The sequence below is a fragment of the Montipora foliosa genome, chromosome 12, assembly GCF_036669935.1.
Source record: "Montipora foliosa isolate CH-2021 chromosome 12, ASM3666993v2, whole genome shotgun sequence".
Classification (NCBI taxonomy): Eukaryota; Metazoa; Cnidaria; class Anthozoa; order Scleractinia; family Acroporidae; genus Montipora; species Montipora foliosa.
This window is the reverse complement of record NC_090880.1, coordinates 20,279,639-20,304,528: the sequence shown is the minus strand read 5'-3', so window position 1 is coordinate 20,304,528 and position 24,890 is coordinate 20,279,639. Positions and strand designations below refer to the sequence as shown.

General features: G+C 39.0%; 1 protein-coding gene across 1 annotated transcript; it reads left to right on the top strand.

Moving 5' to 3' along the window:
- The first annotated feature begins 19,850 nt into the window (after positions 1-19,850).
- On the top strand, positions 19,851-22,153 carry LOC137979482 (melanocortin receptor 5-like). The gene has a single exon (XM_068826737.1). The coding sequence runs from the start codon at positions 19,934-19,936 to the stop codon at positions 20,852-20,854; it is 921 nt and encodes a 306-aa protein (XP_068682838.1). The 5' UTR covers positions 19,851-19,933; the 3' UTR covers positions 20,855-22,153.
- Positions 22,154-24,890: the final 2,737 nt, after the last annotated feature.

Below are 24,890 nucleotides of genomic sequence, written 5' to 3'. Positions count from 1 at the left end.
TAACTGGGTTTAACGATGAATTGAAAAAAAATAGAGTTACGAAGGTCTTCATCATAAAGAAATATAGACTTGGTGCTTGTCTAATCAGAATTTTCGGACGCGCGATTGGTGTCCCGATCATATACGGGAAATAACAAAGCACTGATACCAGCTGCACCCAAATTGTACTGTACACTGTCTTCCTGTATCGTGTTATATTCAGCGGAATCGTATGATTTGCTGAGGCCTGAGAAATACCTCGAACTTGACTTCCATGATGACGCAGCTTGGTAAAGATTCCGGTGTAACAGTAGATGGGTACTATCACACAAAGTACTATGGTCGTGACTTCAAATATTTCATATGCAATTTGCTTGTAAAACCTAAACGCAATGCTGAAACTTGGAAATACCCACAAGGCGATCATAGTTACATATACTCGCTTGAGAGTCACAACTTGTCTGTACCTGAGTCCTAACAGAAGAGCCAGATATCTGTCCAAGCTTATGGCGGCTATTGTCAGCAACGACACTAAGACCAACGCAGGGCCCATTAGATTGCATACAAGAAAGGTGTACTGACATAATTGCCATCGTTGGTGCACCAAAGACAACAAGTGAGTAGCAAAAAAAGGTTGAAGAAGGCCAACCAGTAGATCACTTGCTGCCAGACTGCGTAGCAATACTTTGGAAGGCGGATGAAGCGAGGTCTCCTTTTGAAGGGCGACGAGGATCAGAGAATTTCCCACAATTGCAGTAACTGAAAGAATACAGTTGAACACTGCAAGACATATTAAATGGTTGTTCATTCCTACAGTCAATTCCACCGAACAAAACACTGAATGATTAAATACCTCAGTCATCGTTATTTTACCACCGTCGACTGGTCTTTGTGTAGTACACTGATCAACTATACCTGAGTTTTCGGGCTTATTAGCATTTAACGACAGTTGGCAGACATTAATTGATGGTTTATTTGATCAGTTTAGTAAGTATGGGTAGTTTTAATGAGTAAATGAATAATATAGTAAAATTCTGAATATATATAACAAAAAAACTAGTAAATGCGTCTGTTAATGGTAAAGACTGGGTCACTTATGACTCTATTACTGCAAAATTATTTAAATGTAATGCAGCTGTTTAGAGGGAAATTTTATTTCCGTGGTATAACTCAACCAGCGCATTGTAATTATAGAGAAATGGCTAACCATGATCCTTAAAATGGCCGAAAATACTGTTTTTACTGTTTGAGGTTTTGGTGTTTGTTGCCAGTAGCTTTAAGTAAGCAGTCCCTGACCCATTTCGCATAAAGTGGCGGTGGCCTTTCTGGTTGAGTTTGTAGTCAGACTAATGACCTTATTTACTGCGAAATGAATTGAATATGATGCACTTGTCTAGAGGAAAAGATCTATTGTTTTGGTAACCGTAACTTTACCAAGGCACAGTAGTGATAGGGAAATGGCCACCTCATCGACAAAATGACCGAATAATACCGTTTTTATTGTTTTAAGTTTTGCTTCTCTTGGGAGGAGCTTTATCCGAAATGCCCAACCGATATGCGTACGTCTTCCCTTTAAACATTCCAAATTAGTTGAAAGGGGCTTTCCCAAAGACACCAACGAACATATCTCCTTTGTGGACTTTTCTTTTCTGGGGTTAGACCTGTACAAGGTTTTTTATTTCTTTTTTTTTTTTTTTCGTTTAATTTCGGAAACAAATATCGACTTCAAAGGCTTATCCACTCCGGCAAAACATGAGTGTTCAAAAATATAAGCGCTCCTTTTGACAATGAGTCTGCAACCGCCGGTTGAATTAATGGTAGTTTAGCAATTAAAGCAAACGATATTGAAGATATATTTTTTCTCTCTTGAGTTCAGGCTTTTCTTATTTTGGCTTTTGATGTTTTTAAATCTATTCCAGTTCCATTTCATTACGTTTCTTTTAACGTTTTGTTTATCTCGGTTTTTTTCACCTTTTTAGCACATGCTTTCTTTGCGTAAAACAAGAACTTGATCCACAAATACTTTTTGAAGTACTTGCAGCTGTCCCTGTGATAAGTTAAGCTTCTTTTCACGATCGCGAAAAAAATAATAATAAAATACCTTAACGGTGAAAAGTGGGGTTTCCCATTGAAAATAAGTTATCAACAAATCATGGGACGTTTTCACGTAATCTAACCCTTTATATAGACTCGTGTCAAATGAATAATGTCAGGAAGTTCTAAAGCTTCTGCACCTTCACTTTAAATATGTATTGCGAAAACAACCCTCACTTATGTTACATCTTAGTCACAAATGAATGCACTCAAATACCGTATGAGGAATTTTTGACATATTAAGAATTAAAGGAAATTAAATATCACGCACCAAAGTAGAAACTCTCATCTCATGCTTAATTTGGGCAGAAAAAGTGCTATAAAATCAGTCTCCGAAGACAAACGGTATTTGGGGGTAGTGCAATCGTCGGGACAGAAAGTCCTAGAAGTTGTAATTTTGGCGTCACTAGGCTTAGCTACATAATTCCATCAAAAGGAATTTTAGAAACTCTCGGAAATTTAAGAAAAAATATGACAATTTCAAGAATAATGTTCTAACATGTTTCACCTGATGTGTTAGGAACTTTTCACAGGCAAAAGCGTTTTACAAAACGTTTTTGTTTGTATTCCAACCTACCATGAGAGGGGTCAGTCTGTTCATATCCTTTACTTAGCAGCCGCTATTCACCAAAATGGGTCCTGCAGTGCGTCTAAGCAGCGGTTTCTCAACGTAGTCTTTGTTTGATAGCAAATATGGCAGACATTGCAGCTTCTTGTGAGGAATGTGAGCCATCTACTAGCTTTGCAGAAGCGAGGGAGAACCAAGTTGTTTCATTGCTAGATCGTCTTAGACCACCCGATACTAGTGATTTCTCGAGAAAAAGAAAATTCAATGTGAACAGAGGCGGAAAAGGAGGGAATCGACGAAGTGTTTCTAGGAACGCGAAGCCTAATTACGCACCACAGGTCTCAGCCAAGAAATGACTTGAAGAGTTCAGTAAGGAGTCTTTTAAAGTGGTTAGCAATGCCGTTCTTTTCTGTCAGGCTTGTAAAGAAGAAATCTCTGTTAAGAAATCAATTATTAAGGCCATATCGCGAGTAAAAAGCACAGTACAAACAAAGAAAAGCTTCCTAAGGCAAAGAAATGCGAAATGGATATTGGTGAAGCTTTGGGCAAGTTTGGCAAAGAACACCATCAGAAAGGAGGAACGTTACCCACGGCTACTAGAGAATATCGAGTAAACTTGAGGAGTGGGACTCCCTTAACCGGCTTGAGTACTTCAGAGACATCTTTCAAGAAGCAGGTGTGACCCTCACCTCTCCGTCAAACATGCGAGAGCTTATCCCTTTCATCCTCTACGAGGAGTGCAAATCTATTGCCAAAGAACTACTGGGAAAGGATGTATCAATTATATTTGATGGAACGACTAGAGATGGGGAAGCTCTGGCTATGTTGATCCGTTATGTCCATGAATGGAAAGTCAAAATGCGCCTAGTGCGATTTCAACTCGTTAAGAGCTCAGTTAATGGTGACGAACTTGACAGGATAATTATTGAAGTTCTGCACCGGAAGCCGGATGTTCTGCAAAACAACCTGGTGGCTGCAATGAGAGATCGCGCCCCAGTGAACGGTAAGGTTTTTAGAGCAGCGTCTATTCTGTACCCAGAGATGATGGACATTGGGTGTATCTCCTACTTTTTAGATCGTGTTGGTACCAAATGTGTCACCCCAGCGTTTAAATCATTTATGTCGTTATGGAATTCCATGTTTACCACCAGCATGAAAGCAAGACGGGGTTTCAAAAACATCGCAGGGCAAGGGATGCCAAGATACAACGCCACTCGATGGTGGAGCCTCTGGGAATGTCTCAAAGTGGTATTTGAGGAATGAAGGCACGTCCCTGTATTCCTGGCAAGTGACGAAGAATTTACCCTACAGAACTCAGACTAGAGATGGCAGTGTTGATGGAACTTGAGAGGTTCGTTAAAGCACCGTACAATTTGGAAGGGGATGGCAACCTTGTCTTCATTGCCTATCAAAAGCTTCAGCAGCTTAAAGCATTTATCCAAGTTGAGAATTATGCAGCCCTGACGGCTGCAGTGCAAAAGATCTTTCCTCTCAGCCCAGCCCTAGAATACCAGTGGTACAATTATGGGCTCCACCAGTCCTTGTTTACATGTTTCCTTAACACCATGACAACTGATCCAACCGTGCCACAGTCTGTGGAACTATTCAAAGCTGCACAGCTCTTCAGTTCAAGATACGTTAAGATATCAAGGCCAACTGCCACCGATTTCGACTGCCTGAGGGTTATGCCGTTCCTGAGTTTGGCGTAATACGCCGTAATGCGACGTATATGACGTAATGCAATATCTGAAGGATGAGCTCCCAGATTACATTGCCAAGGCCAATTCTATACCTGATGTCTTCGACGACTTGACTGACACGCTGCCTTGCTAGAAAGCTACCGCGCAGGATCTGCCATGTTGGGCTGATGTTGCGCAGAAGATGGTTCTCGTACAACCGTCATGAGCTACTGTAGAGCGGGTTTTTGCTGGTCACCATGTTTGGAGACTAGCAGCATGAGGCCCTCGAAGATTATCTTGAGGCAGTCTTGATGTTACGCATAAATAGTCGCTAGTTTGGAGGTTAAAGCAACATGTTGATAGTTCTGTATTTTGTTGATTTGGAAAGCAGCACAACGGAAATACCTTGCGGCAAGTTATGTTATTATTAAAGTGACTGATCAGAGCTGGTCAGAGTTCAGTGTGAAGGTTTTACCTTGAAGTCATTGTACGGTATTTTTTCCTGTCGATTCAAGAGAAAGTTTACTTAGGACATTCATTTAAAAAGAAAAATAAATACATATATAAGCAAATGTAAAATGATGTTTTAAGCAACTTTTAAACACTGACAATAAATGATGTTTTACGATTTGCAACTCATTGTTTGTTGTTATATCGCTATAAGAAATGAAATTTATAAGAATTTTCGAGAGTTTTAGAGAGGCTTTGGAGAATTTTAGACATATTAGAGAATTTTACAGCTTTTGTTTGGGAAATTCCGCAAAGAATTTTGGTAATTTGTTTTGGGAATAATGTAGCTAAGCCTAAAATAAACCCCCAAAAAATCGACCTTGAATATTTTGCGTGCAATTCACGGTCCCCTTAGCCAATCAGCGTTCGGGAACGTGATAAGGTAGCAGATCGCGCGTGAAGGCTGTCAATTGACATCCAACCCTTTCAAGTGCGATTGACTGGATACGTCAATCATTTTCGTGAGCAGATTATGGCGGGAAACAAAGAAAAGCGATTATTTAATTTTTCAGAATTTTTTCAAGTTCGGGAAAGTATACTTCACAGCCCACCGATTCAAGATTTACACAAAACAAAAAATTTGAGCGAGACGCCCAAATTTACCTTTACCGAGACCTTAAGTGCAGGAGTACACAACCAGTTGATATATCTTTCAGTCAACAATCGTCTTGGAATTACTACAGTTGTGGGAAACAATTTAATCCTGATCGCCCTTTAAAGAGAAATCTACCTCCATCCTGCATCCACCTACCAAAGTCTTACTTCGCAGCCTGGCTGCAAGTGATCTTTGTTTCGGTTTCATTGTCACTGAATTCCTCTAAGTTACTCACTGGATATATTTCGTGCGCACACGGCTAGAAATATGTCACTACTTAATTGTTGCTCATTCTTTAGGGAGCGTTTTTGATTGGAGTTTCACTGGCTACAATAACCGCTATCAGTGTGGACAGACTTCTGGCTCTGTTGTTCAGACTCGCGTTCAGAAAGGTAGTAACCCTCAAGCTAGCAAATGTAACTACAATTGGACTTTGGCCTTATTCAAGTGGCAACACTGCTCTTTGGTTTTACAGGCGCAGTGCTTGGAGAATATTTTCGTCTGCGAATATACACTTCACCGTTTTATGGCCGCCATCTTGTCTGGGATGCAAACACGGATTTTGACTGAATTGAGCCGCTTTAGCGCCGCTAAAAAGAGACAGATTTCCAACTTTTGTGACTATTTTAAATAGTTTTATTGATATCATTACTTCAACAGAAAAAAAAAATTAAGGAAGGTATGACGTCTAAAAATTCGAATAATAAGTCTTCTCATGTTGCCTTTAATTTCGCGGCAATTTGCCATGATGATTTTAAACACGAAGACGCACTATAAAAGGGGGCGCTTCACGCACTACTTTTGTTCAAATTCATCCAATTCACGACTGATTAATTATCCAAGATGATGATCAACAAACAGCAACACAGAGACGGAAGCCCGAAAAGATATTTCTAGCGTGAAAAAAAAAAGGGACTGGGAATTTGAAAAAAGAACGACAGATAACATTTTATGGCATATTACGGACACATTGCCATAAGGGGCCTTTTTATTGAAAAAATTATCAAAGAGCTCTCGTTTGCGTCCACGGTTGATTGATAAATCATTTGCATGTGCCTTTTATAGTCCCGCACACGTCAACGCGCACGTCAACGGTGACTGACAAATGAGCCTCGATCTTCCCAGGGAAGACTTCCTTATATAGCGCGCCTTCGTGTTTAAAAGGGTTGGTACGAAATCTTACAAATTCGATTATAGTCGTTGTAGCCTGAATCTGTTCTTTTTATTTCATGAAAATAATCTCAGTATAAATGCCTTTTAAAAGATACTATCACTGTGTAAATCTGTCTCTTTTTAGCGGAGCTACTGCGGTTCAAAGACGGCTAAAATCCCATACATTTAATGTAAATTTAGCCGTGTCTGCCCCCCAACCAAGATGGCGCCAAAAACAGTGAAGGGTCTATTTCTTCTACTGTTACACGAGGATGTTTCTAAAATTTCGTCACCATCAACCTCAAGTTCGTGGGAGTGTTCAGGAACAAGCGAATAAAAAGAGAATACAATTAATGTACCACGATACATAAAGAGAGTAAATACATCAGTTGTGGTCCCAAGCGCTTATCCAGAGATAACAAAGAGAAAGTCATTCGCTTTTTTTCTCGCATTTAATGCCGCATTGACTCTCGTGTTTTTCATTCAACTCATCATTATACCCAATTCTGTACTGCTGGAGGATCGAAGAAGTGAAACAATTAGTGAAAGACTCCTTGAGGCAATGGATCAATTAAAGATGTGATTCGTGCGAGCGAAATGACAATGTATTTGATTATTGCGAGTCACGCTGGCACCTTTGGTAAGGTCTTTAAATAATCAGATAACTTTCTCCAGATACTTATAATAATAATAATAATAATAATAATAATAATGATGATGATGATGATGATGATGATGATGGTAAGTAAACAATAATAATAATAATGATGATGATGATGATGATGATGATGATAAGTAAATAATAATAATAATCATCATGATACTACTAATAATAATCATAATAAAAGTAACCTAATTTAATTCTCAAGGTTATTTAGCCCAGCACGAGTGCTCTACCAATTGGGGAGACTACAAATCAACTGAAATAATTTCAAATCAAATCAAACATCGTTGGTTTTTGAGGAGAGTGGAAAACCGGAGTACCCGAGCAAAAAACCTCTTGGAGCAGAGTAGAGAACCAACAAACTCAACCAACATATGGCGCCGAATCCGGGGATCGATCCCTGACCACAATGGTGGAAGGCGAGTACTCTCACCACTGCGCCAGCCCTTCTTCTCTATAAGCAACTTGTTACTAGCAGATATTCAACCTCGTTCCCAGGGTCTTCTCGGCTTTCAATATGGCGGCGGGTCTTGAGAAGACCCTGGCACACAGTGAACTAAAAAGATCGCTGATTGGTGCTTTTCTCACATGAACTCTGATTGGTTTCATGTCGAAAGAAAGATGGCGGCTAGTGAGGAGAGCCAGAAGAAGAACAGAATTCGTGTTTAAATCATTTTCAAAATTGTAGCTGTTCCGTAAGAAGCAGCTGCAAATTAACAAGCATAACCGTCAAAAATAATTCACCGTTTTTTCACGTTGTACGATGATCTACATCAGGCCTCGATTCCAATTAAAACTGCGTTGGCTTTTCACGACCTCTGGCATAGCGATCGCTCTATAATATAATGGTGTTTGAAAGACGTAACGGTAATTAAGTGATTTTATTTCGTACGTACCTTTACGTTTTGGTTCATTTTGGCGTCTCACAATTGTAATTCCCTGATGCGAGTATTGTTACTAGTGTTCAATGTTTTCACCATGTCAGATTGTGTTACAAATTATAAAATTGTGCAACAGGGTTCATAGATTATTGATGTGGTTGATTTAGCAGTTGTATGTTGTTCTGTTGACTCGTGTGACAGCTGCAATGAAGGCGGGTCTGTTAAATACAGGTCAAGACTAGAGGTCGCTGCTCCAATAATCAACAACTAAGCCAAAAGTTTCCCCGAGACCTGAAACAACATTTTTGTTGAGTGATTAGCGCTAGCAGACACTTTTGGTGTTGTTTATTTGTCTGCAGCACCGTGACATGTACACTCACCTGTGGAATGTGACCTGTGTTTTATTTCAATAGACCTGCTCCTGCAGTAATCCATATTCTTTCCCATCCCTTCCACACTCTTCAGCTAGTGGTGCACAGAGAGATCTAGCTCGGTCGGTTTTCATCATTGCCTTTTACTTTCATTAATAAAAAATATTAATCTCCTCACCCCAAACAAAGTGTATGTCATCTTGTAATTTTCCAAGAGAGTTATTTAAGATTGTGAAGTCTTAACAATAATTCTTGAAAATAATTGTAAGGCTGATCATAATAGTCTTATTGACATGTCAATTTGCTAACGACTTCAATTTTTGCTTCTTCTGATTTAAAAATATAAATATGTATATTAAAAAGTATTTTTTAATTTTGTACACATTACTTTTTTAGCATCACACTCCTGTGAGTTTTGTTGTACTCCAGTAATTTAAGTTGAATTATTCGTTTTCAAAACATGCTTTGAAAATATTCTCTAGCATTGCTCAAGTTGTGGTATTTAATTACTGTCTGAAGATGTGGTACATAGAGTTATTTGGGGGAAGATTGCGGACTGGACAGGGGGATTGGGAAATAAAATTGAATGTGACAAAGCACAGGAAATTTGCAACTTCACCAGCAACAAGAAACTATTTCACAAAAAGAAATAGTGTTTTGTTTCTGGAATGGTAAGGGCATTAGAAAAGATAAAATACTGTAGTGTGGGTCACTTGGTCGGTTATATATATTTCGCTTTGTCTATTGAAACTCTCAACAAAGAAGGAGAAAAATGTGGACGCAAACTCTCTGAACGGTTAGAAGCCTGTCATTGAATATTAACCATTAAAGAGAAGATAGTGAAAACTTCATATTTATGACCCATTTCGTTCACTTTCATGCTTGTCAGCATTATGATTTGATATACTTCAGGTTCACATGTTCACAAGTTTGTTTTTATGTCTCATAGATGTTTAGATGTTCAATTACAAACTCTGTTTTGAATGGCCACTCTACTTCATTGTGTAAATAGTTCACCCTGAAGACTAAATAGATACAATTCGTTTCTGAGTAAATGAAACGAAACAAAAATGTAGTTTAAGGAATGGAGGCAAATAAAACCGTGCCATTGTCACTGCCTCCAAAACAGCAGATTAAAAGCCAGTTTGATAAAACAGCAAAGATCCACCCCTAACCCTGGGCTCAAATGACAAGAACTGCTAAAGATGATGAGATGCTTATGTTTAGGACTTGCACAAATTGTGCCCTTTTTTAATTAGGCTCAACAGATTTCATGAGCAGCATTCCAAGACATCACATTGTCTTCACTGGTGGGACAAGGCATGGAAAAGTTCTTTTCATAGCTTGAAAAGTGCAAGAAGCAGATTGCTAATCCTATAGAATAGCATGTTCAACAATGTACATTGGCTTGATTATGTCAACTTTACCACAAAATATATTTACAATAACAAGTTGTAAGAATGTGGGCACTAAACATGCTGTGGTTCCCTGTTGCCAATCAGAAGACAATTAAAATACTGATTTTACACTGACATGAAAATACTTGCAGTCAAAAGATGAGATGAGAGATAAAACCACAAAACAACAATCTAATGGTTTCACTGTGAAAATGAAGTACCACAGATATGTGGTATAATAATACTCCCTTTTAGGAAAACAGCTTTGGGTCAATGTATACTGGGGAAAGTCGTTGCCAGAAGGCTCATATACACCGATAAGAAATCAGATAATCATTCAAGTGTATGAAAAATTAATGATAATTAGGTTTAATTGATTGAAAATAACCATGCAATATAAACTATACATTACGGAAGACAGCGAACGCACCTCCGTGACTAAATAGCTAGAACCAGGGCTTTAATTAAACCTTAGCTCACTGGATTTTACGGTAACCAAATGTCTGTGACGTTACGGGTGAAACTGTGTGCAAATTATGGCTGTTTCCGAACTGTTTAAAAATCACAGCCCCGAGAAAGGGGGGGTTTTGCATATATCCCATGATGCATTGCATATGAAGTATATTATCAAAAATCGTTAGATCACGTGATCCTTCAGTTTAAAGATGGACGCTGTAGTGAGAACACCGTGCGAGATCGAAATTTTCCGGCAGAATCGTTTTATCTGGGTGCACTGTATCGACCAAAACGACAGATTTGAACTATCGGTGGCTAGTTTTCCAATTTTAAAGCTGAAGTGCTTATACGGACACGTTTGCTTCATGACGGACTTGTCGGAGCGACGATTAGTTATCTTTCCCGATTGTGATACTGTGGTTGGAAAGTTTGCTGGAGTGAAATCACCATGCTGCATAGAAGTCAAGTCAAGTGCTGTATTTAGTGTAAGTAAGCTTATTTAATTATTGATGACCATGGCCGTTAAGCTTGCATCATTTCGTTTTCTTGGTGTTTGGTACTCAACCGGTTACTACTATTGATGCTCGAACGAAAACGTGCTTCTTCGTTTAATACACTTTGTTGCTCCATACGTAGATCTCATGCGATCCGTTTTTTAAACACTATGCTGCAAATCAGTTTGCACTATTATGCATGACGTTTCTAACAATTCTTTGCCGGCAAACATTTCTAGTGTCCTCTACCCGCCTCTACTAGCTGAGCTAACCATATGCGAGCAGAGGAAGTTATGTTTGTATCTGTATGAGAATAAACGAATTAAAATACTAAAAAATTGAGTCCTCTGTTTCCAGCTCTACAGTGTGATAATTTCGAAAGATTATATGTGTTTCTTTTCTAAGGCGTACATCACTGAAGGTTACCTATATAGCTCATCTTAATGTTTGGTTTTCTTTACACATCAAGGTTGCCCCTGAAGAGACTGAGGATGGTGAAGAGGCCAAAATTGCCATTGTGTGGGATTTTGATAATGCAAGTGGCATGACAGCAGCAGCTTATGTAGTGCATCCAGAGGAAAAACCAGCAGATGGTTTGGTGATCATGCCAAGACTCGTGTTTAGTAAAGTTAATTGTAACTGCACTAAGTTTCCACACCTGGGGGATGTTATTGTTTCCTCACAAGATGACACAGAATCAGTCTCCCAGTATCTACAAAATTTAGACTTGGGCAGTGAGTCAAATAGTGAGGAGGAGGTATCCGAGAGTGATGAACAGGAACTTGTTTCTGAAGATAGTGACGACAACGATGCTGACAATGTTGAGCTGTTCACTGAAACAATGAATCTGAAAGGAAGCAGCTATCATTCATCATTTCAGACTCACTTAAGGCAATGCAAAGAGGTACTGATGATGAAGGAAGCAGTGACTGTTCGTTTACACTTTGAACCAACAAATAGACGTGATGAGAACGCAATTGTGGTTCAGGTGAAATTAGCCCAGTCAGGGTCAGAAGAGATGTGGAAGCCCATTGGCTATATTCCTGGTCCAAAAGTGCCCAAAGTGACAAATGCACTGCAGAAAAATGAAATTCAACTGGTCTCTGTTAAAAATGTTTTTTACCAGTATGTTCCACCCATTAATGATTTTAGGTTCTTTCCATCAATTGCTGTTTCAAAGATGGGTAGGTGGCCCCAGAACAAAAAAGACTACAAATACAATGAAAAAATTTAGTTGCTGGAAGTAGAGAGGAGCTGTATCTCAGTCAGAGTGTAAATTATGTGGTGGTTCTGTTCAACACTGCAGCGTTTTGTTAACTACTATGTAACCCACCTAAAGACATGTGATGAATGCAACAATGCAAGTATACAACAACATTCAGGGTTGGACACAATTTCTTTGCATAAAATGATTACTCTTATTAACTTTATTTCAGAAAAATTAGGTAAGCAAAAAAAATTATCCAACGATTTGTCTAGATTTGCATACCATATTAACTTAGGGTTGTAACTTTTGTTCTGTTTAGCTTCTTTAAATAAAGTTCATCTTGTTTACTCACATTGAACCATGGCAGATTTACTGTATGGGGATGGCCTGTTAGGTCTAGTCACCCACACTAAGGGTTTTGTTTGAAACTGCTTGTAATATCCTCACTGATCACATCTATTATATTTTATTAAACTTGTGTGGCAATTTGCCACTTAATTAATAGCCCTTATGCATCAATACATCAAAATAGCTAATTTCACACCAAAGTTGCAAATTCATAAATTTTAATATGAATGAATTCCCAAAGGAGCTGAGATGCGAATAAACACACATGCAAAGAGGTACTGATGATGAAGGAAGCAGTGACTGTTCGTTTACACTTTGAACCAACAAACAGACGTGATGAGAACGCAATTGTGGTTCAGGTGAAATTAGCCCAGTCAGGGTCAGAAGAGATGTGGAAGCCCATTGGCTATATTCCTGGTCCAAAAGTGCCCAAAGTGACAAAATGCACTGCAGAAAAATGAAATTCAACTGGTCTCTGTTAAAAATGTTTTTTACCAGTATGTTCCACCCATTAATGATTTTAGGTTCTTTCCATCAATTGCTGTTTCAAAGATGGGTAGGTGGCCCCAGAACAAAAAAGACTACAAATACAATGAAAAAATTTAGTTGCTGGAAGTAGAGAGGAGCTGTATCTCAGTCAGAGTGTAAATTATGTGGTGGTTCTGTTCAACACTGCAGCGTTTTGTTAACTACTATGTAACCCACCTAAAGACATGTGATGAATGCAACAATGCAAGTATACAACAACATTCAGGGTTGGACACAATTTCTTTGCATAAAATGATTACTCTTATTAACTTTATTTCAGAAAAATTAGGTAAGCAAAAAAAATTATCCAACCATTTGTCTAGATTTGCATACCATATTAACTTAGGGTTGTAACTTTTGTTCTGTTTAGCTTCTTTAAATAAAGTTCATCTTGTTTACTCACATTGAACCATGGCAGATTTACTGTATGGGGATGGCCTGTTAGGTCTAGTCACCCACACTAAGGGTTTTGTTTGAAACTGCTTGTAATATCCTCACTGATCACATCTATTATATTTTATTAGATTATAGACTGTATTGGATTTATCGAGATCCTGAAGTTTTTTCATTGCATTCAGGGACAACTGGGGAAAATTCAACACATTAGTTGTTATTCCAATCTTCTTGGAAGAGATATCGAAGCACTTATTAAGGACTAAGATACAGTTTTGAAAATTGGCATTTTTAAACCAGGATTCCAATAACTGAACAAGATATGTAGTTATCCATTCCATTTCGAAAAGAGTGTTAGCCAATTGCTTCAGTATGGTGGTTGGTGGTGTATGTAGTTTGGAGAGTAATTGAAGTGACCGAACTATCAAATCCTTTAGCTGGACAGGTGTAAGATGGTTCAGCTTGTCAAGTAAATTCTGGCTGACATGGAGTGGAGCAGGTGATGGTGTGGATCGATCACTCAGGATGCTGTCATCTAAGTATGCCTCTAGTGACAAACCAAGTGCATCCTCTGCTTCATCCACAGTCTTGTATTTTTGCTTGAGGTCTGTAAGAATATGCTGCCTCACAGCAGAAGCTGCAACAATAGAGATATTGCAACGATAGAGATATTGCTTCAGAACAGAATAATAATATATTATATTATATTTGTTTGAATTATCAATGCACTGATTAACATAAAGGCGAACACCATCAAGGCACCATTCACTGAGCTTGATTGATACTTGACTAACTACAGTACTAACTAAGACCACGCAGAAACATTAAAAATATCATGTTCATAACCACATGCATACCTTTAGTGGCTTAATACACAACTTTCAAACAAGAATGACTTGTAAAAATTTCTCTTGATCCATATTTTAATGTTGAGTATTCTAAATCTATAACAATTAAAGATTTAATTCAAATAGATCTATAATAATTGTATCACCTGAGCGAGGAACAACAGAGTTGAGTGACTGGTTAATGTAGTTGGCTGCTTCCTTCCAGTAAGTGTTCTTAGAACCAAATGTTGGCCAACATTGATCAGCAGAGAGATATTCTGGATGTAGAGCAACAAACTGCACAAGGGCAGTGTCCTCTGCAACTGTCCATGGACGCCTTCGTTTCCCTGGGCTACTTGTAAATTTTAATGGTGAGGCTTTCTTAGCATTTTTTAACAAAGAGTGTGCAACCTAAAATATGAGCAATAGAACATTCATAAGACAACAATTATATTAATATTTTGATCAGAGTTATAAATGTATTGTGATAATAAGGTATTTTCCACACCATCTATCTCAACAACGTTGATAAATTTTATAAACTAAACCATCATCCACCAAATGGTAATGAACACAAACTACACAATTATTGAAAAAAAAAGACAACCGTACCCTTTGAGCAGGACTCTTTGCCGTCGTCTGGCTCGAAAACGACGAGGAAATAGACCTTCTAACCGGTGTGGAAACTGTCGACACACTAGATCGTCGCTTGCTTCGTGGTTTCCCTGGCGTGTCATGGGAAGGTTGATGACTGCGCTTTAAGGAAAGATCGCCCTCGTCCATTACAGAGCAAAGAGCACTGAAAACAGGAGAACGCAGCTTACTTATTACTCAAAACGGTAACCAAATGAAATCTAAACGAAACAAAAAGAAAAATCAAAGCGGCTTACTTTAAAATTTGCAACGCGATTAGTGTTATCACGCTGGAAAGTAACTGATTTTCGGGCATCACTGAAGTCTATAGTGTCACTAAACCGCACGTAAGTGTCTCACAGACACAAGATTATTAACGTTACATTCAGCTCTCAACCGCCAAAACTGGAGAGGTCAATAGAGGTCAATGCATAAATTCTAAATATCTGACCTTTGTTTTATATGTATGCCGCTTAACTAATTCATACATATGCAAAGAACTGTGGAAAAGGAGAAATGAATCGAAGCACCCAACCGTTCACGAAACAACAAAGGCCCACCATTGAAAACGTGCTCTATTGTTTGACTTAATTTTCACGCTTCACGGCCACCAGCATTCAATTTAAACTAACAACATCATTTATAGAGCTTATTACAACAATGTAACCAAATTCCACTTACCAGACTGTAGCAGAAGTAGTAAAGAAGGCTACTCAAAAACCGGAAAAAACCGCCGCTCGTGACCGCCATGACCCGCCATATTTCGCAAACGTGACAAAAACTTGCATCAGAGCATCATGGGATATATGTAAATCCCCCCCTTGCCCCGAGAAATAATAGCCGTCTATAAAATTGCATTGGTTTAAAATAACATGAAATGAAAAGAAAAGAAAGATTTCTCTGTCATCTACCGCATTCTCGTTGCTCGTGCATTCACCCATCTGTATTTTTGGTTTCTTACATCAAATTTTACAGCTTTGGGTTCCCCGCTTCGTACTCCATTTTGTTTGTTGGAAGTTGTCGTACCCAGATTTCTCTCACCTTATTCCTTGCCGCCATTTTGAAAAAATTTGCATATTTGTCCATATCTTGATCACGTGATTTGCTGTGTGCCAGGGTCTTCTCAAGACCTGCCGCCATATTGAAAGCCGAGAAGACCCTGGGAACGAGGTTGAGCAGACATTTTTTTGTCCATGCTCGGAAAAAATCTGAGTGTTTCTTTGCAAGAGTCAAACATACGACGATCTTCCAACTGATAGTTCGGTTGCTCTACCACTTAGTTATAGGAAACTCGCGGGGCCTGGGCCATAAAATTAGATTTATGTAACAATTGCCCCGCCATACTTCTAGGATCGGGCCATTTCCGAGTTTTTGTTTGTCTCGGTTTCAAAGTGAGTCTTTGTGCTCAACTATTGAAAGGGAAATGAGTTTAATTTGCATAAGAATACGCAAATCGTTACATTTGAATGGGTGTCCACTAGGACTCGCTTTGGAACTGAGGCATGCAGTGTATTTGCGATTGTACTGAAAGAGATCGTAAACAACAGCGTTCCCACCACAATTTAGCGCGTAAGGGGATTTCTTCTTCAGATGCCTTCTTTATGCGAAAAGCAACAAACTGGCGTCATAAGTATGACCAAGAGAAAATGCGGGAACAGAGAGGGAGGCTCCCGGTCCAGCCCTTGGGATATGTCGTGTAAGTCTTTGTTCTAGCGGAAGTCTGTATTCCGAGACGTCCGCATGCAGGCTAACCTTGGTCTGATGTTTGAAAGAAAATAAATATTCATCAGCTTTCCAACGTGCGCCGCCATTTTCTCTTTTCACTAAGAACCTGTGAGCGAGGCAAGACTGCATGCAGACGTCTCGGAAGACAGACTTCGGGTTGTCTAAAAGTAGCTTTCGTGGACATAACATATCCCGGCCAACGCCCTGAGCCTCCCTTTCTGTCCCCTCAGTTTCTCTTGGTATGACACATCCTGGGCTTCCGATGCTTAAAAACAAAAATTATAGATAAATAAATCAAGACATATGGCAAAAGTGGTCCTCGATCCTTTTAAAAAAGCAGTGGTCCATCACTTTAATATTTCGAATTTGTGAAACTGACCAGATAGCACGGCTTTTAACCCTATCAATCAGGAACATCCGCCCTCGTAGAAGTATAAACGATAATCAGTCGTAAGTATAATGTTACTGATTTCTATGTAAAGTAAAAGTTTGATTTAATTAACAATGTGGTTTTTGCTTAACCTATGACACAGACATCCTTTTAAAAAAGTGCAACCTGTTTCCATGTATTTCATGTGTTTTACGAAGCATAGGAAGTTTCTTAGGCGCCATAGGAGTGTAAGAAAACCTATCCCATTTAAACAACTGCAGTTTAATTCACTTTCAGAGGCCGAAACTACTTAAAACAGGGCAGGTTAATTGGTGCGAACGATTACGATAAAACGTTTTTTTATTTCCACTGCAAGATGACAGATGTTCTAGAAGTCAATTAACTAGACGTTATGTTCTTGAACACCGCATGCAGTTCACCGCACTACCCAACTATACCACCCCTATGAAAGAAGTGTTCTGCTTCAATAGGATCCAAAGCTGTGCGCGTGCGCCAGTGCGTTGCAATGAGTATAATCATTAAATGTTCTACTTTTGTATATCACCACTGATGAGTGCTATAAAATGGGCCTTCTACGCTTAAAAGAAACCTCGATGACAGACGAATATTCCTTGGTTTTTTTAGAAGCTGATGACTCACACAGTTGCCGTAACGTCTTCTAAGAAGATTTAAGACAAGTGCAGATAAATAAATATAAAATAACTCGTTTTCGCCTTTATCTATCACATGCCCAAAATGGCATACGACATCTTTCAAGTTTCAACCCTAAAAATAATTTTCAAAAATCCCTCTTATAATAATAATAATAATAATAATAATAATAATAATAATAATAATAATAATAATTTATTCATTTCTAGTGCGCATCTTAAATTGACTATGATCACATGCGCATTCTTAAGTTATAATTACGAGAAATAATAGATAAATACCTAAGTATTAATCTAACATATTAATTTTTTTTTTACCCGAGCACTCTGTTACTATCCCTATCTTCGAAAAGAAAACGTCTTCACAAAGATTTCAGAAAATTGTTTGCCTTCGGGATAATAATCCACGATTTTCGTCGAATTTCATCTTGTTGCCACGGCAACGGCACAAGGCAGTGGTGACAAGAAGTCAATCTCCGTAGATTCCTCCCTTTTCGTTTTATTTCTTGAGCTGAACGACAATGTTTCTTCTTTGCTTTTATGAATCTTTCTATACCTAAAAGAGACCTCGATGTTAAAAACTGTGGCATAATTATGTCTTCTAGGAAGATCTATGACAAACTGGAGTTGAATAAATATAAAATACTTCACGTTCACCTTTATCACATGGAAAAATGGCAAAGTTCGTCATTCAAGATTACAAATGGACCTTTCTACTCTACAAACAAGTTTCAAAAATCCATCTTTTTAATTTTTATCATAACAACTGTAACATGTTACTATTTCTTCCGTACTAAGATATAAGGATTTTTTGCATTCAGGCATCAGGAATTCAATTTTCGTGTTACCATGGCAACAGGGCTCGACAAAGATGGGTAGAAGTCGTTCTCGGTTAAGTATTTCAAAGCTGTAAAAATCATTTATGGCTAGGTAATTGAGTCATTGAAAGTATACTTGAAATACGTCCCTCCCCTGATAGTTTTATTCTCTGAGGCGGCAATGTTTCTCCTGGAAAGGCTGTTGCCATGCATTGACGGAGCTATTGTCACATAATGAAGTAGACGAAATGTGGTAGTGCACCTGGTCTTAGTCACTGACAGTGACGTGATGTGTGTTTCGCAGGTTAATTAAACCTTAATATTTGCCGATGCAATTAGCTCTGCAAAACAATTCTAAATGTCGGAGAGTGAAAATCCTTCCATAAAAGGCATACAAAAAATATATTTTTAAAAACTTCGATACTTTGTCAATACTGGTTTTCCTTCTTATTCAAAGAAAAGTGCTAAAGTTGCGCTATTCCACCAATTTGTTGCCTGCGAGGAAGCTCTCCCATGGGGGTGGGGGTAAACTGTTTTTTTAGTTTGCAGATGGATTTGTCTTTCTGTGAAACTCGTGTAAATGTTAACGACTGATAAACTTCGATAAAAAGCTCAATGCATGGCCGCAGGCTTAAAATTAAGAGGAGTAACATAAAACGAAATGAAGAAAGTTCTATTTTCAGTACGCTTCCAATGATTCTAACAGGTTGATAAACACGATTTTGAAGATTTACCGAGAGCGACTTCTTATGTAAATGTAAATGTGCGCTTTAATAGTTGATCGCTCCCTACAAGAACTTTTCAGGATCAACCGGCTCAACGGGATCGGACCGAATGCATGTGAAGGCGCCCACGGCTGCCGCCATACGATCCATGCATGTGTGATCTCGCATCACTGCAAACCCAGCCAGATGTAATTGACTGAGATTCGATTTTGAGGACGGAGAAAAACTGGAGTACCCGGAGAAAAACTCTCGAAGCCAGGTTGAGATCGACTGAAAGTCAGCCCACTTACCACCCAAGGGTTGAACCTGGATCAAAAAGGTGGGAGGCACGATTGATGACCACTAAACCAAGCTGACTCCCAAATGAGTCGTTGTCGTGCCGTTGCCCCGCAACCAGAGAGAGCTTCCTCGAAAGTTAACCAATTTGGGAACAAACCTTTGAAAATCTGACAAATTATTTTCGAAGACACAGGTCATGGCAAAATTTCAAGTGTCAAGCTAAATGTTTCATGGAGCTCTCATCTTTTGAAACATGATCCAACAGAAAAGATTATTTTTGTTCGTTTATGTAAAGATTATTTATTTGAACCAGTCGAAAATTATCAAATGTGACAGGAGCATGATAAATTACCCTTATTTCTTGCTTAAGCAGCTGCATCATATTTAAATAACTCTCCCATTACAGGGTCATTAGTAAAAACTTCTCAACAAACTTGCCACACGTTGATTGGTGTGCGATGACGCAATAAAATATCATTTTCTGGTGTTAATAAACGTCGCTAAATCCAGAGCGGTCTTAAACATATTTAAAAGTCGTTTGGTCATTACATTGAGGTGAGGTAGTAACAATGAAGGATCTCACACAGTTCAATCAGTCCTTGTTTTGCTCGGCAGAGTTAATTGAGGGTTTACAGAACCACCTGCTAAGTCTTTCAGTCTTCAACATTGCTATTGCAATTTCTACAATTGTCGGAAATACTCTGATCCTGATCGCCCTTCGCAAAGGAACCTCTCTTCACCCGCCTTCCACAGTTTTGCGTGGCAGTCTAGCGGCCAGTGATCTCTGTATTGGCTTCATGGAGCTTCTTTACGTCACTTACTTATTGTCTTTGACTCACGAACGCTCTCAAATATGTCGACACATCGTTCCCGTGCGTTCCATAGCGATCACTATTTCATTTGCGGTGTCGCTGTTGACAACAACTGCCATAAGCGTGGACAGACTTCTGGCTCTGTTGTTAGGACTCAGGTACAGACAAGTTGTAACCCTCAAGCGAGTGTACGCAGTTGTAATCGCCATTTGGGTTTATCCAAGTGTCGGCTTTTCTCTTTGGTTCTACAGTCACTTTCTATGGAAATTGTTTGCAGCTTCGAATATAATATTGTGCCTGATAATTGCCATTTACTGTTACAGCAGGATTTTCCGCAGGCTCCGTCGCCATCAAACTCAAGTTCGTGGTAACGTTCAGGAAGAAGCGATTCAAACAATTCCACTGAATATAACAAGATACAGAAAGTCAGTATTCATGGCAATGTGGGTGCAGCTGGTTCTAGTTCTTTGTTATTTGCCATATACTTTTGTGGCTCCGTTTGCATTCCAAAATATCCAAACAAACGTGGAACGATCTTCAGCTTCTTTTTTGGCATTGCAAACCACTGTAACTCTGATTTTTCTAAACTCCTCACTAAACCCAATTTTGTACTTTTGCAAGATCAAAGAAATGAGACGAGCCGTTAAAGACACGTTGAGACAACTTTGTTGTTCTTGAAGCAATTAGTCTAGAATTAGCTCAAGTCGATCAGTAGTCAAAGGTGTTGAATGCTAGCAAAATAATCTCGCTTACAAAGTCGATTTGGGCATGATCCAAGAAAAAAAAAATCCTACATTCTCCAAGGGAGAATCAATTATTTGATTCTTGTCATTAAAGACAGACGCATCATTTCCGAAGTTTCAAGTTCCTTCTTGCTTAATTGGCCCCATGATGAAACATTACGGAATTAATGGGCATGATCCAAGAAAAAAAAATCCTACATTCTCCAAGGGAGAATCAATTATTTGATTCTTCTCATTAAAGACAGACGCATCATTTCCGAAGTTTCAAGTTCCTTCTTGCTTAATTGGCCCCATGATGAAACATTACGGAATTAAAAATTAATCAAGCGCCGGTTATTCGCTCGAAATTTAGCCATGTTTAGAAAAGAATCTCAATTAGGAGCCAGGAGGTGAAGCATAATGAATTACTTCTTAGGGTTACAGAAAGCGCGGTTGGCATACAATCCTTTTGAGATGCTGGTAACATACTTACGCTAATAGTCAGTGCGGGACATTAATTTACTCACTAGTTTTAGAGTAGAGATGCGCCTCGGGCGATCACAGTACAGCACGTGAAACGTGAAAAGCCCGATGTAGTTTATGTGAAACGCGTGATCTTAGCCCTTCCCCCCATACTCCCCTCTGAGTAGAGACACGGCTAAGGGCGATTACAGGTTGCAAGAACGTTTCCTAGTTCGAATTACGCGGTAAAAGGAATAAGGTCGTCCCTTCGCAGCTACAAACTGCCAATTTACATTTCTGCCAAAGTAATTGGTGATAGAATTTATAAATTATTTGCTGACTTCGTACAATATACCCGTCCACGATTTTTGGCGCCATCTCGGTTGGGGTACAAACACGACTAAATTTACAGTAAATGTATGGGAATGTGGCCGCCTCATAACCGCTGAAGCGACGCTAAAAAGAGATAGATTTCCAACTTTTGCCATTACTTTAAATAGTTTTATTGATATCATTCATTCAACAGAAAATAAGGCCGTTAAGGCTGGTATGACGTCCGTAAATCCGAATAATAAATCTTCTCATGTTGCTTCTAATTTCGCAGCAATTTGCCGTGATCGTTGTCCTTATTCTTCGTTCCCCTCTCATTTCGGAATGAAAGGCGATAAGAACTCGCACCCAACACCACTATCGCCCAAGATGCACTGTGCCCGCATCACGTCCAAAATAGACCCCGGTGAGCCGAAAACACTGAAGAGCCAATCAGGAGCAAGCTTGTCATTTTAAAACACGCATATAGGGTAGGGGAGAGTAATGAAGGATAGGATAGAGATGATGTGTTGGAAATAAATTAATAAAATGAAAAAGCGATATCGAGAGCGTGTGTGTGTGTTTGAATATGTTTTGGCCATACACGTCATACACGCCAAATACGCCATTCATGTTGCATGACAATAACGTATGCTGTCCATGCACAATGTAAAGTCACTGCTGGGAAGGTAGTAAATCAAGGGTGATATTGGTTCCTTCAATGTATCATCCGAGATGCATTGCGCGCCACCTTGTCGTCGAAGAACTCTAAACATGGTCGGCCAGGTGGGGAGGCGGGAGTTAGCAGTATACCCGAAAAAAATTCGCCAAAATACCCAAAAATACCCAAAATTCATCCAAATATACCCAAAAGTTAATGGAAGAATTGTACTGACTGTATACCTGAAATTCAAAGAAAGTGATATACCGAATACCCGTATTTAAACTGCAATATACCGTATACCCGATTTAAAAATCCCCTGTATACCGTATACCCAAAAACCCTGGCCGACCCTGTCTAAATCTTGTTGTGCAGTTAACTCGACACCCAAGTTCTTTTTGAGCAAGGCGTTGATGGTGTTTCAAGCGTGTATAGCGTGTATGGACTGAAGTTTGCATAACCATGTCTTTGAAGTCCTTTTCCAGCATGGCGTGGATGTCTTGTTTAGGGTGTATAGCGTGTATGGACTGAATTTTCTCATTTAGGCAACAGCTAATGAACATTCTACTACTACTACTACTACTAATACTTATACTACTACTACTACTACTACTACTACTACTAATAATAATAATAATAATAATAATAATAATAATAATTTTTTTTTTTAATTAAATTCAATAATACTTTATTGGAGGATGATAATTCGTATAAACATAACAACTTTCTTTAATTTTCCAGACATGTTTCGACGGTACATCCGTCATCTTCAGTGTTACATATTTTGAAATCGCCGTTGAATTTAAAGCGCGCGCGATCTTACAAACTTCGTTACATTGCGTTGTCAATATTGCGTATTAAATCAAAACAGAACAAAACAAAAATTTAAATGAGTGACGCTTAGTTCCTTACAGGGAGAGAGTCAGGTTAATGTGTTTCACCTGCTGGTTGAGATCGGGCTTCTCCCATTTTATATACATGGATTCCTTAAGCTTCACTTGGTACTTAGTGGCTGCAGAGTCCAGGATCTCGAAGCAATCCTGTGTGCAGGATGCCTTACAAGACTCTGAACTCTGCAGATGTTTAAAAACGTTCGAAGATCTGTCTGAAAGTAAGTGCTCGCGCACTCGTGTGGAGAAGTGTCGGCTGGTTTCACCAACATAACAAGCATTACAACTTGCACACGAAAATTTATAGACCACACGCGTGCGAAGCCCTACAGGGACAGCATCTTTCACATTAAAAAGACTCCTGACTTTGAAAGTAGTGAAGACTAACCTTATATCAATAGGTTTACATAACCGATTAGCAAGTTTGCGTATACACCTCTGTGCCGTGACTGAGAAGTGCCCAACGTAAGGGATTTTAAAGAAAAACTTAGGTGTTTCCTGGGGCTCGATTCCTGAATGAGACTGTGTTTTCCCTCCCTTGACTGCTGTCTGAATATATTTAGAAATATATTTGTTGATAAGGTTTTCAGGGAAGAGATTCCTCCGCAGAATGACAGACAATTTTTGAAGATCAGTATGGAACCCCATCCAAGTGTTGTTTATCTTAAAAGTTCTATCAATCAAGGTTTTGATTAACCCCAGTTTGTAGGTAAAGGGGCAAAAACTCAGATAACTGGTGAGCAAACCTGTGAAAGTTTTTTTCCGGTAAACGGTGGTTATACTTTGGTGCGGGTCAGTGTTATTGATTAGAACATCTAGGAAAGGTAGAACATGGTCAGCCTCCCGTTCCATTGTAAAGCGTATATTGGGGTGTTGATTGTTGATGTAATTGAAGAAAAGGGTTGCATCCCGTTCAGAGCGGAAAAGGCAAAATGTATCGTCTACGTAGCGACGATAGAATAAGACCTCTGAGTCCCCGTATTGATCCAACCATATATTCTCATGGTGACCCATAAAGAGATTGGCTAGATGTTCTAATCAATAACACTGACCCGCACCAAAGTATAACCACCGTTTACCGGAAAAAAACTTTCACAGGTTTGCTCACCAGTTATCTGAGTTTTTGCCCCTTTACCTACAAACTGGGGTTAATCAAAACCTTGATTGATAGAACTTTTAAGATAAACAACACTTGGATGGGGTTCCATACTGATCTTCAAAAATTGTCTGTCATTCTGCGGAGGAATCTCTTCCCTGAAAACCTTATCAACAAATATATTTCTAAATATATTCAGACAGCAGTCAAGGGAGGGAAAACACAGTCTCATTCAGGAATCGAGCCCCAGGAAACACCTAAGTTTTTCTTTAAAATCCCTTACGTTGGGCACTTCTCAGTCACGGCACAGAGGTGTATACGCAAACTTGCTAATCGGTTATGTAAACCTATTGATATAAGGTTAGTCTTCACTACTTTCAAAGTCAGGAGTCTTTTTAATGTGAAAGATGCTGTCCCTGTAGGGCTTCGCACGCGTGTGGTCTATAAATTTTCGTGTGCAAGTTGTAATGCTTGTTATGTTGGTGAAACCAGCCGACACTTCTCCACACGAGTGCGCGAGCACTTACTTTCAGACAGATCTTCGAACGTTTTTAAACATCTGCAGAGTTCAGAG